Here is a 13976-nt window from a genome sequence, read left to right as displayed (position 1 = left end):
GACCCTTATTGAATACTACCATTGGACGTATCCTTTTTTTAGGCACAGACGAGACCAGACAGACTGCGGACCTCGGCGAAAATTTATGACGACGATTGTCGTGATCCGCTTTGATGACAAAACGCCTAATGGGAATAGGCGAATTGAGTGGCACGAGGTAGCTGAAGAGAGAGACAGACAACGTTTACTGATGCCAGCAATCACGGGGGTGGACGCAGCCTCCCTCCGCCTAGCAGACAGCTGGGATCCCCTGGATCTCAGCGGCGTCCTCGGCTACCTGGACGGCCGAGACCTGGTGTAGCTGAAGAGAAAAGCTTATTTCAAGAGGAGCGTGTCATAGGGGACGGAGAAATTATTCTCGTTAACACTTGCTCATCTAGGACACTTAAGAGAAAAGAACGAAGCAGGTGAAACAATGTCGACGACGACACACTGGGTCTCTGCCACCATAAAGGGGAAAAAACGAAACTCGGACGATAGCGACTCTATTATAACTCGTTTTACCTTGTGCTCTATCGACGTTTCTTTTTCTAACCATAACGCTTTTCAGGATTCTACACCATTCGCAAGACGAGGTCTTCTCACGTGCACTGTTCCTTGCCTACATTACTACATGTACTCGCCAGTAGGCGACATGACTGCTGCACGACTGTAGGTAAAACAAAATGATCATTATCCATAAAAGTGGCTCTAATACAATCCCAGCCACCACTCCTGCTCCCCCAGAGTAGACAAGCACTGAAACGCCTGTAACACGCTTTCCACACTAAATAATTCACCAATGACTCCTTACACATTTCAGAATGTCCCTCCTCCACATAGGAAGTCGTAAAGTTTGAATACACGTGCCTGGTGCAACAGTGTACAGATGAGGAGGCTGATAAGTGTCGCAGGATTTACAGTCAGGCGAGTAGACTAAGGACGACTGAACAAAGGCAGCATCAAGTGCACGCTCTCAGATGTTTTATTTGGACAATCATGAAATTTCTAAATCGAAAGAAACAACAAAAACACGAGGTAGTCAAACAAAACTACAAACTGACATATGTTTTTAGAACAAATGATCCCGCTCCAAGTGCCCGCACAATTGGTCAAAACGGAGATTCACGTTAAGAATGAAACAACAATTATCCGGCTGCGCGTGCAGCCTAACAGCGTATGAAATCTCCATGTGGCATTTGTCCTGGTAGGTTTATGAGAAGGTGTAAAGATTAGCTCGTACTTAGCAGTACACAGCCATTCTTGGGCTTGGTTTTGTTTACGCTATAGCGCCTCATCGCAGCATAGTGAGCGCACGTGGCCGCACAGTAGACAGCAATATGACTCCAAAATGCCCGTATTATGACAAAACGGCGAATATAAAAATGATACATGAAACGAAAAAACTGATTACTCTGGGAAGCTATTCTGACAAAGCTATACTGACTTGGTGACGCAAAGTTGTTAGGCAACGGAACTCGGCCAAAGATATTAAAGGCGGTTGCAATTCTTTCCAGAAGGCTGCACGCCACAAAACTTGCCCATGTCTTTGTTGCACTCATTTCATCGACATGAATCAGTGCATGCATTGAACAAAGAAGGGCAAGAATATTTTGTTGCTGGAGCAAGTTACTAATCACCGCACCTACAATATCAGTGTAAGCGACTTAACAAATACAGTCCGCCCTTGCATTTTCTCCGACTTCTCTCCACATGAGTACATAGGTATGAGTCACAATCCGTAAAGTTCACTAAACATAACCATAGTGAATGTTGGTCCTTTCCTGTGACTCGAAAACGATGAAATCATGCGTGAAATACCGAGGAGCAACGGAACATTAAGTGCTCGTTAAATATCTGTTACTTCCATTGACATAACCCCTCCTTTATAGAAGTAGGTAGAGTACATTCGCGTATAATCGTTTTATGGCACGGGCATGCACAGCGTCATGTGCTTCATATCTGAAACTATTCCACACAAGGCTAACTGGATAATACATGAGCAATGCGTCTTTTTCAAGCTTTGTATACTTAGGAGCTCACGCATCGGCGCAATTCATTTTGTGTAAAAAAAAAAGAGCAAGAATGATCACATCTAACGTGAAACGTTCAATAAGTACTCTGCAAATGCCACCGCCGGCGAGCGCTGGACCGAAGCGGGATCAGGCAGCAGTCCTTGCGCAGCAGTTTTTGGCGCATGTCGTATGTCTGGCGCATGATCATCACTGGGTAAAATTCATGTCCATTCATTGTAGTCAATGGCGCGTCCCGTAATCGGACATTGGAGAAACGCGCAGGCTCGTAGAACAGATGTCATGCAATAAGAGAATATCCAAAATTTCACTGATAGTAAGCAAAAGTAAAATATTAGCGTAGCTATGACTAAGAAAAATGAAGGCGCACGCGTGTCAGAATATTCAAGGATCACGCGTCGCAGGAGCTGCCGTTGTTACGGCAAATCTCAGTCGCTGCGCGCTGCTTCCACAATTGGTTGTTTCCGACGAACATGCGGTCGCCCGCCTTGCAGCCAAAAGCAACGTCGAAGCCCGGCAGCCTCGGCAGGAGCTGGTTGCAGTGCAACCGCTGGCGCATTCCGGGCTTCAAGTTGCACTGGCGGAAGCAGCTGACCAGGAAGAACAGCCGCTCTGCCGGGAAGTCCTCGAAGTACACGTGTTGGTCGTCGCTCTCCCATACGGTCGTTCCGGCTCTGCAGAAGATATGGTAGCCAATGGTAGCTAACGTGCCGGCAAAGTGCGTAGGCGACACTGCGATGGCAGCCCGGTCCGTCAAAATACATGCTAAACGCACTAGTGAGAAACGTGATCTCAAAGCTTTGACTTCACGGATTTTATTGCGAATAGCATTAGTAACCTACTTCAGCAATTTTATGTGTATTGATCGTTTTATCGGCGAGGAGAAACATAGCCTCGAACCGGCGCGCCGCACCGCTCTACTCCTCGTGCTGTTATATGCGGATCGTCGTTTCTTCCAGCGGCATCTCGGAGTGGTAGCAGTGTCATTGCGAATAATTCCGATTCTAATGTGTTCGGTCCGTGAGTTCTGCGACGCCACGACCCAGACTCAATGGGCAACTGGGGCCTTATAAGGTAAAGCTATTCTAACCTGTTCTTACTCCAATTTCCTAATGTCAACTTTACGTAGCCCCTGACGCAAGCATCGGGCGGTAACCCACAGCTTGTTTGAAAAAGTCAAACGTGCTTCTCGTTTGTAGGATGTCACTTTTGCTTGCTTTCAAAGCGAATAGCATTTCCTACATTGAGAAGTTGTTCTTGTCTAATTGGCTGAGAAGAGGCGAGGAGCACAGTCGAGTGGAGAAAGTTTCGATGAGGCTGAGCCAGCGCAGTCAAAGTAGATAGCCGAAAGAGGAGGGTGGTGCCGGCGTCTGCGATTGGTCCGATCCCCCTTACTTAGCGTGCAGTGGCGGGTTGAAAGCGTGGCGGTGTGCAACGGAAAGTTAAAGAAGCAGTTTAAAAACGGATCCTCAGCAAAGTAGAGTTGCCCGCGGGCGATGTCGCATACGTGCCGAAAAGACTCGATAACCTTATACTTCCCCGGAAAATTATTCATTATACGCAAATAAATGTATGCACCCCGGCAGCTTCGAGTTGCCATTGCCACAGCGATCGGCGGGCAGCCATCGTCTATTCCTTTTGGAACGGGCCAGTCTCAAGCTATTCAGAAAAACTTTGTCTTGTTCGGCACAATAGTGCGTCATTAACGCGTACACGTCACTTTGACGTGGTGAGTTCTCGTGGTTTTGCGATGTCCCATGACAGACAGGTAAAGAGGCTGTAACCCGAAACTGTTTGATCAATAGCAATTAGTCAGACGACGCCTTTGTTCGCTAATAGTGGAAAAGGCGTCGAATTAGAAATTATTATTTTTCTTTCGTTCGGTATAACCATGCATAATCAGTGTGCACGAATAAAGGGAAAATCATACATCCACCCGTCCGTAGCAATTGCTACAAAGGAAACCCATACGGGTTCCTCGAAAGAAAAGCCTCATAGTTGAAGAAAAATTCGTCCTGGTCTGGGAGTCGAACCCGGGACCACCGCCTTTCCGGGGCAGCCGCTCTACCATCTGACCTAACCAGACGGCTAGCAGTCCCGGACCAGGAGGAATTTTTTTTTCAACTATGAGGCATTTCTTTCGAGGAACCCGTATGGGTTTCCTTTGTAGCAATTACTACGAACGGGTGGATGTCTGATTTTCCCTTTATTCATTACTTCTCTCCACCTTGCGGGTTTCCGCAGAACTACTACGTCAAACTCTTGGCTTTGCTTCGTGTTGTCGACAAATTCGACTTCGCCCTGCCATCTGCTAGCCGCGTGGTTAGCTCAGATGGCAGAGCAGCTGCCCCGGAAAAGCGGTGGTCCCGGGTTCGAGTCCCGGACCAGGAGGAATTTTTCTTCAACTATGAGGCTTTTCTTTCGAGGAATCCGTGTGGGTTTCCTTTGTAGCAATCGCAACGAACGGGTGGATGTCTGATTTTCCCTTTACTCATTACTTCTCTCCACCTTGCGGGTTTCCGCAGAACTACTACGTCAATCTGTGTGCACATATCGGTTTTTGCGGTTTTCGTGACATTGCGTGACAAACAGGCGCAGTGGTGGCTTGAAAATGTTTTGACCAATGGCACAGTTGGAATATAAAAGTTTGGAATAGCTTTACGTTAAAGCGCCCCTGCTGTGCTGTATTCGGTTGCAAAAGTAACCTTCGGAAGCAAATGTGAAGCACGCATCCTCAAGAGCGGTGACTCCGTGGACTCCGTCGCTGTAGTTACAGACAAACGTCGGGTTTACTTTGCAAGCACGCACAAAAAGGAATCGACGCCATCAGCCTCGTCTCGTCGCTATAATGTTCGAACATTTTCTTTCCAGTGAGCGCACAGCGATGAACACGGCACCCATGCTAAAACCGTGATATAAAATAAAGGTGCATATTTAAGTCTGTCAACTATATTGTGAAGGGACGAAGTCAACTATCTCTTCGTAAATGCAGATTTTCTTGAAATGTGTACTATTATTGTGATGCTTGGCAGCCAACGTCCTGGTAGAAGTTCACGTGGACGAATTATGAAAACAGTACGTCCCCACGAAGAACCGTGATGCGTGTTCTTTTTTCTGCAACCAAAGCCATGCTTACTGTGCGCCGGCGGCCCTTAGTTCACATGGGCTCTCCTGCGCTTCCGAATCTCGTCGGCAAGCTGCCTGGCCGACGCCACTCATCACGCGCCTGTATTACTTTATAAAATAAATTTGCTATTGCAGAGAGTGGTTCGTTTTTCAGCTCTCTCGAGTCGGTGAGATGCCCTTGCGCAGGCACTGCTCCACACATAGGAGTCTGCATATTTCAACGCGTCGTGGGCATCTGGCTGATGGCGGCCACTGTCATCGGGTTGCTTTATCCACGTTAAACGCCGTTCCGGTCAGGGTATATTGCAGTTGCCTATTTTGTAAAGCTTGATTATCAAGCGCCAGGCAAGCAAATGCTTGGAAAATCGTACCCTGTAAATTTTAGTGGCACGAAATCTAGCAAAACGTGTTTCCTCGGAGCTTCGCTAGTTACCTGGATTGGGATGTTGCGCTGACGTGGGACACCGCATGGCAAACAGACACCCACCTGTGATTGTTTTCACCTCAGTGATACCTTAATATAGTTTGATAATAGTACGCTACATGTGTGTTACGTATCGACAATGCTCAGACTTGACCGCCTCCGACATTGATCTGGGGCAGAGCTGTGGTAGCGTCTCTAGGCCTATCGCCGGTCGATACTGCGGCCATATCGAAGCTCAAAGCATATTCACGACACGCTAATAAATTTCCCAACTGCTTAAGCTGGTTGATGCCTCTCAGGAAAGCGCAAAAAGTTTCCGCTCGTCGTCACAGTGCCCCCTCCAGCGCGATACCACATACGATACCGGACGACAGATGGCGCTATGATCGCAAAATGGCGGCGCCCTCAATAAAACGGTTTTTGTGCGCATAAATGTGGTATTCGGCAATGATAATTCGAGAGAACACTAGATCTTGTTGTTGAACAAAGCCGGGCTCGACATATGGAGCAATAACTCGGAGACTTCCATAAACTTGAATCTATGCAAACTTCCATTGATTTTTTGCCCAGTTGAGCACGAGTAAAAGAGCGTCTGCCGATATGTTGGTGTGAGACAAAAGGAAACAGTCGTTCCTGTTTGTAGAACAGAAGTAGATTACACAAATCGACTGGTAACTCAACTTGTCTCCCTTCTTGCAATTTTTTTTTTTGTGCGGAAAGGGAAAACATAAAGTCGCGCATAAAATTTGGAAGAGTGGTGTGTGCGCAAGGCTGTCAGTTACGGCGGGTAAATCATCATGAGAATGAGGAATAGAAGAATTGACCATAAGTTAGGCCGGCTCACCTTGAACCATACTTTGAGCATTCCTGCATTCTTTCTAAAAACTAAATGATTATGGCAACAATTCGGTTCCGTCACAGGAATTGGTCTCACTGATCACCTAGTTTCTAGCATTGTGCTGTTTTCGGAGCATTGAATACAGCTTTAATATGTATTATATATATATGTATATATATATATATATATATATATATATATGTGTGTGTGTGTGTGTGTGTGTGTGTGTGTGTGTGTGTGTGTGTGTGTGTGTGTGTGTGTGTGTGTGTGTGTGTGTGTGTGTGTGTGTGTGTGTGTGTGTGTGTGTGTGTGTGTCAAGTCATTTAACATCAACATTTAGAGGTGTCTGGTCGTAAAACGCAGTTGCTTCAGTTATCGGTGGTAATTAATTACATGATGCAATCATCAGCAGCAGCGCACCCGCTACTGCCTACCAACTGCCTACCACCCGCAGACGAATGGTAGGCAGTTGTCCTCCTGTGGCTTCTCTGGCTGCATTGCATAATGGCTTGGATTCGCTCTGCTGTAAAGGCCGTTCCCCTGTCGGTGATGAGAACTTCTGGGACACCATGTCGCAGCAGGATGCTCTCGACGAAAAATTTTGCCACTTCGGCTTCTCTACCTTTCACCGGAGCTTTCGTTTCAGCGAAGCGGGTGAGGTAGTCCGTTACCATGACGATGCACTTATTTCCGGATGTTGACGTCGAGAACGGTCCCAACAAGTCCATCCCGTTCTGCTGAAAAGGTCGGCAAGGAGGCTGGATCGGCTGTAGTAATCCCGCTGGCCTTGTCAACGGTGTCTTGCGTCGCTGACAGTCTCGGCATGTCTTGACGTAATGGGCGACGTCGGCAGTTAGGCGCGGCAAGTAATACCTTTCTTGTATCCTTGATAGTGTACGGGAGAAACCGAGGTACCCAGCCGTCGGATCGTCATGTATAGGACGCAGCGCCGACGGAACAAGAAGGTACTTGGCACGGACTGGTGAGAAGTTCTTCTTCACGAGTAGGTTGTTTCGAAATGTGAACGAAGACAATCCGCGCTTAAACGACGTAGGGACAACGATATTCCCTTCCAAATTCGGTATTCCCTTCTAAATACTCGACGAGGCCTTTTAGCTCCGGGTCTGCTCGTTGTTGTTCAACGAAGTCTTCCGCGCTTACTATTCCAAGGAAGGCGTCGTCATTCTCGTCCTCTTGCGGCGGCGGGTCAAGGGGGGTGCGGGATAGGCAATCAGCATCAGAGTGTTTTCGTCCGGACTTGTAGATTACAGTGAGGCCACATTCTTGCAGTCTAAAACTCCACCGCGCTAGCCGTCCTGAAGGGTCCTTTAAATTAGCTAGCCAACACAACGCGGGATGGTTGCTGACGACTTTGAATAACCTGCCACATAGGTAACGGCGGAATTTTGCTGTAGCCCGAATGATGGCGAGGCATTCCTTTTCAGCCGTAGAATAATTGCCTTCCGCTTTCGATAGCGACCGCCTAGCGTAAGCTATCACCCGTTTAAGTCCGTCTTTCCTCTGGACTAGGACGGCACCGAGGCCTAGGCTACTGGTGTCAGTTTGGATTTCGGTAGCGGCGTCCTCGTCGAAGTGCGCAAGTACCGGCGGCGACTGCATGCGTCTTTTGAGTTCTTGAAATGCGTCGGCCTGTGGCGTTTCCTACTTGGACTTGACATCACACTTCGCTAGATTTGTCAGCGGTTCAGCGATGCGTGAGAAGTCCTTGACAAAGCGCCTGTGGTAGGCACACATGCCAAGCAATCTACACACTGCCTTCTTGTCGATGGGCTGCGGGAACTTTGCGGTGGCAGCTGTCTTTTGCGGGTTGGCATGGACACCACATTTGCTGATTACGTGGCCTATGAACAGAAATTCATCGTAAGCAAAGCGGCACTTTTCCGGCTTCAGAGTGAGCCCTGATGACTTGATGGCCTCCAGTACTGTCGCAAGCGGCCTAAGGTGCTCGTCGAAATTTCCGACGAAGACGATGGCGTCGTCCAAGTAGACGAGACAGGTCTGCCACTTCAATCCTGCTAAAACCGTGTCCATCACGCGCTGGAACGTTGCAGGCACCCAGCACAGTGCAAATGGCATAACCTTGAACTCGTAGAGGCCGGCTGGCGTGATGAAGGCGATCTTTTCGCGATCTCTCTCCGACTTCTATTTGCCAATAGCCAGACTTGAGGTCCTTCGACGAGAAGTATTCAGCGTTGCATAGCCGATGCAATGCGTCCTCTATCCGTGGGAGGGGGTATACGTCCTTCTTCGGGATCTTACTCAGACAACGATAATCGACACAGAAACGTAGGGTTCCGTCCTTTTTCTTCACCAAGACTACAGGAGATGCCCACGGGCTTTTCGACGGCTGGATGATCTCGTCACGCAGCATTTCATCGACTTGGTGCCTTATAGCTTCGCGCTCTCGCGTCGAAACTCGGTAAGGTCTCTGGCGGCGTTGTCGAGCGCACTCATCGGTTATTATGCGATGCTGTGCGACTGGTATTCGTCGAATCCTCTATGACGTCGAAAAGCACTCTTTGTATCGTAGGATAAGAGTTCTGAGCTGTTGCCGCTTGCTGATGGGCAGACTTGGATAGATTTCGAATTACGGTTCGGAACCATGGCCGTAGATGTAGATGCGGCAGAATCCGAGAGGACAAACGAATTGCTGATATGCTTGAAGTCCTGGCTGAAGTTGGTTAGCATCACTTGCGCTTTCCCTCCGTGCAGTCGAGTGATCCCTCTTGCCACGCAAATTTTACGGTCGAGCAGTAGACGTTGCTCATCCTCGATGACACCTTCTACGTCAGCGGGTGTTTCGGTGCCGACGGAAATAATAATGCTGGTGCGCGGCGGCATGCTCACTTGATCTTCGAGCACACTCAAGGCGTGGTGACTACCAGAGCTCTCCGGCGGTATCGCTTGATCTTCCGACAGCGTTATCGATTTCGACTTCAAGTCAATGATTGCGCCATGCTGGTTCAGGAAGTCCATGCCGAGAATGACGTTTCGTGAACACTGTTGGAGGTTAATGAAGGTGGCAGGGTAAGTCTGGTCATGAACGGTAATTCTTGCCGTGCTGATTCCAGTCGGCGTAATGAGGTGTGCTCCAGCGGTCTGAATTTGAGGGCCTTCCCATGCATTCTTAACTTTCTTTAACTGGGCGGCGATGTGTCCGCTCATTACGGAGTAATCGGCCCCTGTGTCCACTAAGGCGGTGACTGCGTGGCCATCGAGGAGCATGTCGAGGACGGTGGTTCTTTGCCTTACGTTACAGTTATGTCTTGGCGTCGGATCGCGGTAGCGTCGCGTTGACCTGTGGCCTGTACGTGGCATCGTCAGGTTGTCTTTCATCGGCGTATTCTTTGCTTCCAGACATCGTCGGAACGGCGGCGTATGTCGTCGAAATAGTAGCTTCACCGTCTTCGTCGGCGGCGGAAGATCTTCAGTTCGACGAACAGCAACCGCACCTCCATCGGTTCCTGCTTTTAGTTTTCCGGATATGGGCTCGCAGAGCGGCCCCGGGCTGGGCCAGTGTATGGTCGGCGCTACTGTGACAGGTAGCGGCCTGGTGATGGCGAACGGGAGGGTCGTCGAGGGCTCCACTGAGTAGCGGTGATGTATCGGCGATGTCACGCGGGTGCTCTCCAAGCTGTGGACGCGACGCGTTCCCGGCGAACCCTCTCAGTCCCAGGTCGCGGTGTGGACATCGGCGGTACACATGGCCCGCTTCTCCACAGTGATAGCAGAGCGGGTGGAGGTCGCGGGCTCACCAGAAGTCCGTCTTCCTTGCATAGCTGCGCTGGGTGACGGGTGAGCGTGCTGGCGGCGGCGGCGGTGGACGACAGAATTGCGGCGTTACAGGGCCCTGGCGTGGTCGCGGAGGGGACCTTGACGGCGGGCGACGGCGGCGTAGGTCATCGCTTCCGGCTGGGGTTGCGATGATTGTGGTTGCACCTCAGGAACTCCAAGCGATCGCTGTACCTCCTCTTTAACGATTTCGGCGATTGAATCAACTTGAGACTGCGACCTTGGGTAGAACTTCTGCAGCATCTCCCGTACGACCACTCTGATGGTCTAACGTAGATCGTCGGTGGCACTCATTGAACTCCGGCGTAGTTTGTAGAGTTCGTGCGGCGGTTGAATTGCCAGTTTCGCATCTCGACTGTCTTTTCGATGCTGGTGGCCTCGCGAAGAAACTCGACGGTCTTCGGTGGGCTTCGTGCCATTCTGGCGAAAAGCTCCTCCTTCACACCATGCAGAAGTAGGCGGTCTTTCTTCTCTTCAGACACTTCCGGGTTGGTGTGGCTGAATAGACGGCTCATTTCCTCCGTGAAGATCACAGTGGTCTCATTAGGTAGCTGCAGCCGGGTTTCTAATAGCGCTTGGGCTTGTTCTCGGCGTACGACGCTTCCAAATGTCTGCAGGAAGCCGCTTCGGAACAGGTCCCAGGTTGTTAGGGTGGCTTCTCGGTTCTCAAAGCACCTCCTGGCGGCGTCTTCCAATGCGAAAAAGACATGTCGCAGTTGGTCGTCACTTTTCCAGCTGTTAAATGTAGCGACCCTCTCATACGTCTCATGCCAGCTTTCCGGGTCCTCGAACGTTGAACCGCGGAACGGTGGAGGCTCCCTCGTCTGCTGCAGCACGATGGCGGACGCTGGGGCTGCCATTGGGATTGACTTGGTGAGAATCTTTCTGCTCGTCTCCGGCAAAAGTCCGTGTTCCGGGGGCAGTCCTTGCAGCCTGCGGCTACCACGCTGGTTATTGTTGACGTTGGTGTTGTCTTCCGCGTTCGGGCTTGGGTCACGGCTTTTGTGGGGAAATCCGGTACATGAACGCAAAGCACCTCCAGCAGATGCCACGTAGTAGTGACGGTGAGGAAAGCAGCAATACTGGGAATGACGAAACAAGCGTATTATTGGGCGAACTTGTGCCTTCAAAAAACACGCTATACTCACAGAACGGCCACAGCGGCGGACACAGTCGGTGATCGTCGAAAATCTGATCAGCGGGTCAAGGCGTTTAAGGGTGTTATCGCGCCTGTTTTGACTGAAGTATACAACGAGGCTTACGCGAACAAACATCTACCGCCGTCCTTTTTGTCAGCACACACGGTTCTAATACCAAAAACTGAAGACCCAATCAAATTACGTAGCGTCACATGGCATAGGCCGATTAGCCTGACAAATATATACTATAAAATATTAATGAAAGTATTGGCTAACTGGTTGCAGACAGTAATGAAAGATTTAGTCGGTCTACATCAAGCGTGCGGAATGAAAGGAAGGACAATTATGACAAATATACACATAGCACGATGAATCCTTGAATGCTGTGACGCAATGCAACTCATTGTCGCTATGCTGCAAGTTGGCCTTGAGAAGGCATGCGACCGCGTGCCGCACGATCTGTTTCTATCTATACTTGAATATGTGGATGTAGGCAATGTGATCGGCGAAGGTGGGCGGATGGCTTACGCCAGATGTACGACGAGATTGATAATAAACAAATTAGTAGGTGAATACATACCAGTACAGCGCTCAGTCAGACAAGGGTGCCCATTATCCCCGCTTCTTTCTTGCATATATATTGAGCCCTTTTGTCTAAGCGTAATTAGGAACGACGCGATACGATGATTTCAATTACATCAAGCCGAGGTAAGCCTTCTTGCTTAAGCTGACATTGCAGTTTTCTGTGTTGATCATGAAAGTATAACGCATACTGTCAATGCTGTTAAAAGTTTCTGTCAAGCAAGTGGTAGTGCAGTAAACTGGGACAAGAGCGTTGGGTTCTGGCATGGAGAATGCGACGTTGCACCAAGGATGTTTTTGAACATTAAAGGGCAAGAAACACCGACAAAATACTTAGGAGTACCCCTGCAGTACTACTCTGACAACGAGTCTTATTGAAAAAAACAGAGGTGTTACGTGAAAATGCACAAAAGTGGAAAGGATGGGATAAGTCGGTTTTCGCATGGGCCACGACGTGCAACCGATTTCTTGTAAGTAAGCTATGGTATGTAATGCAAGTTTTGCATTGCAGCAGGTTAAATGTACAAAAAATGCACAGAGTGTTCGCGGTCTTTACTTGGAGCTCTCTATGGGAAAAAACGAGCCGAACAAATCTCTTCAAAAGAGGGAGTGATGGTGGGCTTGGTTTAGTGCATCTGTATGTGAGACAACTCGTCAGTCGATTTGTTTTTCTCAGAGATGTAGATGATACCTTTCTCAGAACTATGATTCAACTGAGGCTGGGTGAAGTGCTACCGGAGTTTGTTGTGTCTTAAAGAAGTGGTGTCATCTTTCCGCTTCTTATCGGTGCGTTTTTCTTTGCAACATTTCACTGATGTGTCACGTAAAAAAAAAAACTGTACACGGACCTTGTGGATGTGTTATTACCTGTGCCATTCTACCGTGAATTATACTGTGCAGGCAAAGGAAAAGATGTTGTGAAACGTGTTGAAAAAATGCTAGTTGCACCAGGGGTTAAAGCCTTTTTTTAAGCTGCACACAGGAACCTTACCCGTTAAAACATGGTTAGAAGAAAAAGGTTTATTTGTTCCGTGGGGTACTCATTGTTTGTTATGCAAAACACCAGAGACAATTGAGCATGTGTTTTTAGATTGCTGGGGTGGAGTGTTCTTCTGGGACATCTTACAGAGAACCTTGAAAAAAGAGTTGCCATAAGTCCGCATGGAATCCGTCATCTCACGGTCGAAAACGACGATGGTGTGCCTTTCGATCTGGTTATGCTCGGACTACTGTACACAATGCGGATATTGACGCTACATCAGTTCGCGAATATTTTTGCGAATCGGTGTCCCATTTTGTCGAAGTGCATAAGGTGTAGTCGTATGTACCAGAGTGGGTTCCAAGATTAGAAATGTTGTTGCAGATGCCGAAATACTGATGACTTTTAGTCAGCAAACAGCCGACGGTTCTCGGTACTATGATCTTGTTAATATGTTCTTCTGATTTCGTAAACTCTGTGAAAAGCGAGCCAATAAAAAAAAACTCGTGGCTGAGTGGTAGCGTCTCCGTCTCACACTCCGGAGACCCTGGTTCGATTCCCACCCAGCCCATCTTGCAAGTTGCTTTTTATTTATGAAGTGCCTCGCGGCATTTATCGCTCACGGCCAACGCCGCCGACACCGACGACGACACCGACACCGGCTGCGACACGAGCTCCTTAACAATGTCGCGTTAAAAGGTAGCTGTAAGCCAATGGCCATAGCGTTGCCTGCAAAATAAACGACATCTGCGAAATTACAGCTCATCCCAGCAGCACTGTCCATGCGATTGAGTGAATATATCAAGTAGGCATCTTTGAGGCCAAAAACTGCTGAATGCGAGCAGCGAAAAGTAATCAAATACCGTTTCATGCAAAATAGAAACAATCCGCTTGCTCGGATTTTTCCTTTCCCAAGCAGGAAGCAGCGTTCAGTTTTTGCGCATGAGAAAAAAGCTACTGTCGTGGCTACTGTCATGGCTACTGTCAGAGACATGACAGTAGCACATGTAGCCATTACAGTAGTAGGCATGACAGTAACATGTGCTGTCTGAACATATATTGA

The 13976-nt window shown here is 48.7% G+C and overlaps 1 protein-coding gene across 1 annotated transcript in view; it reads right to left on the bottom strand.

The window, feature by feature from the left end:
* Positions 1–941: 941 nt before the first annotated feature.
* LOC129387350 (uncharacterized) overlaps positions 942–13976 on the bottom strand; it is a 66608-nt gene continuing 53573 nt past the window's right edge. The window contains exon 9 of the mRNA XM_055076276.2: positions 942–2686. Within this exon, the coding sequence (XP_054932251.2) occupies positions 2404–2686 (283 nt within the window). The 3' untranslated portion in view covers positions 942–2403. The remainder of the gene's footprint in view (positions 2687–13976) is intronic.

Source organism: Dermacentor andersoni, chromosome 2, assembly GCF_023375885.2.
Source record: "Dermacentor andersoni chromosome 2, qqDerAnde1_hic_scaffold, whole genome shotgun sequence".
Lineage (NCBI taxonomy): Eukaryota > Metazoa > Arthropoda > Arachnida > Ixodida > Ixodidae > Dermacentor > Dermacentor andersoni.
This window is presented reverse-complemented; position numbering and strand designations above follow the sequence as displayed.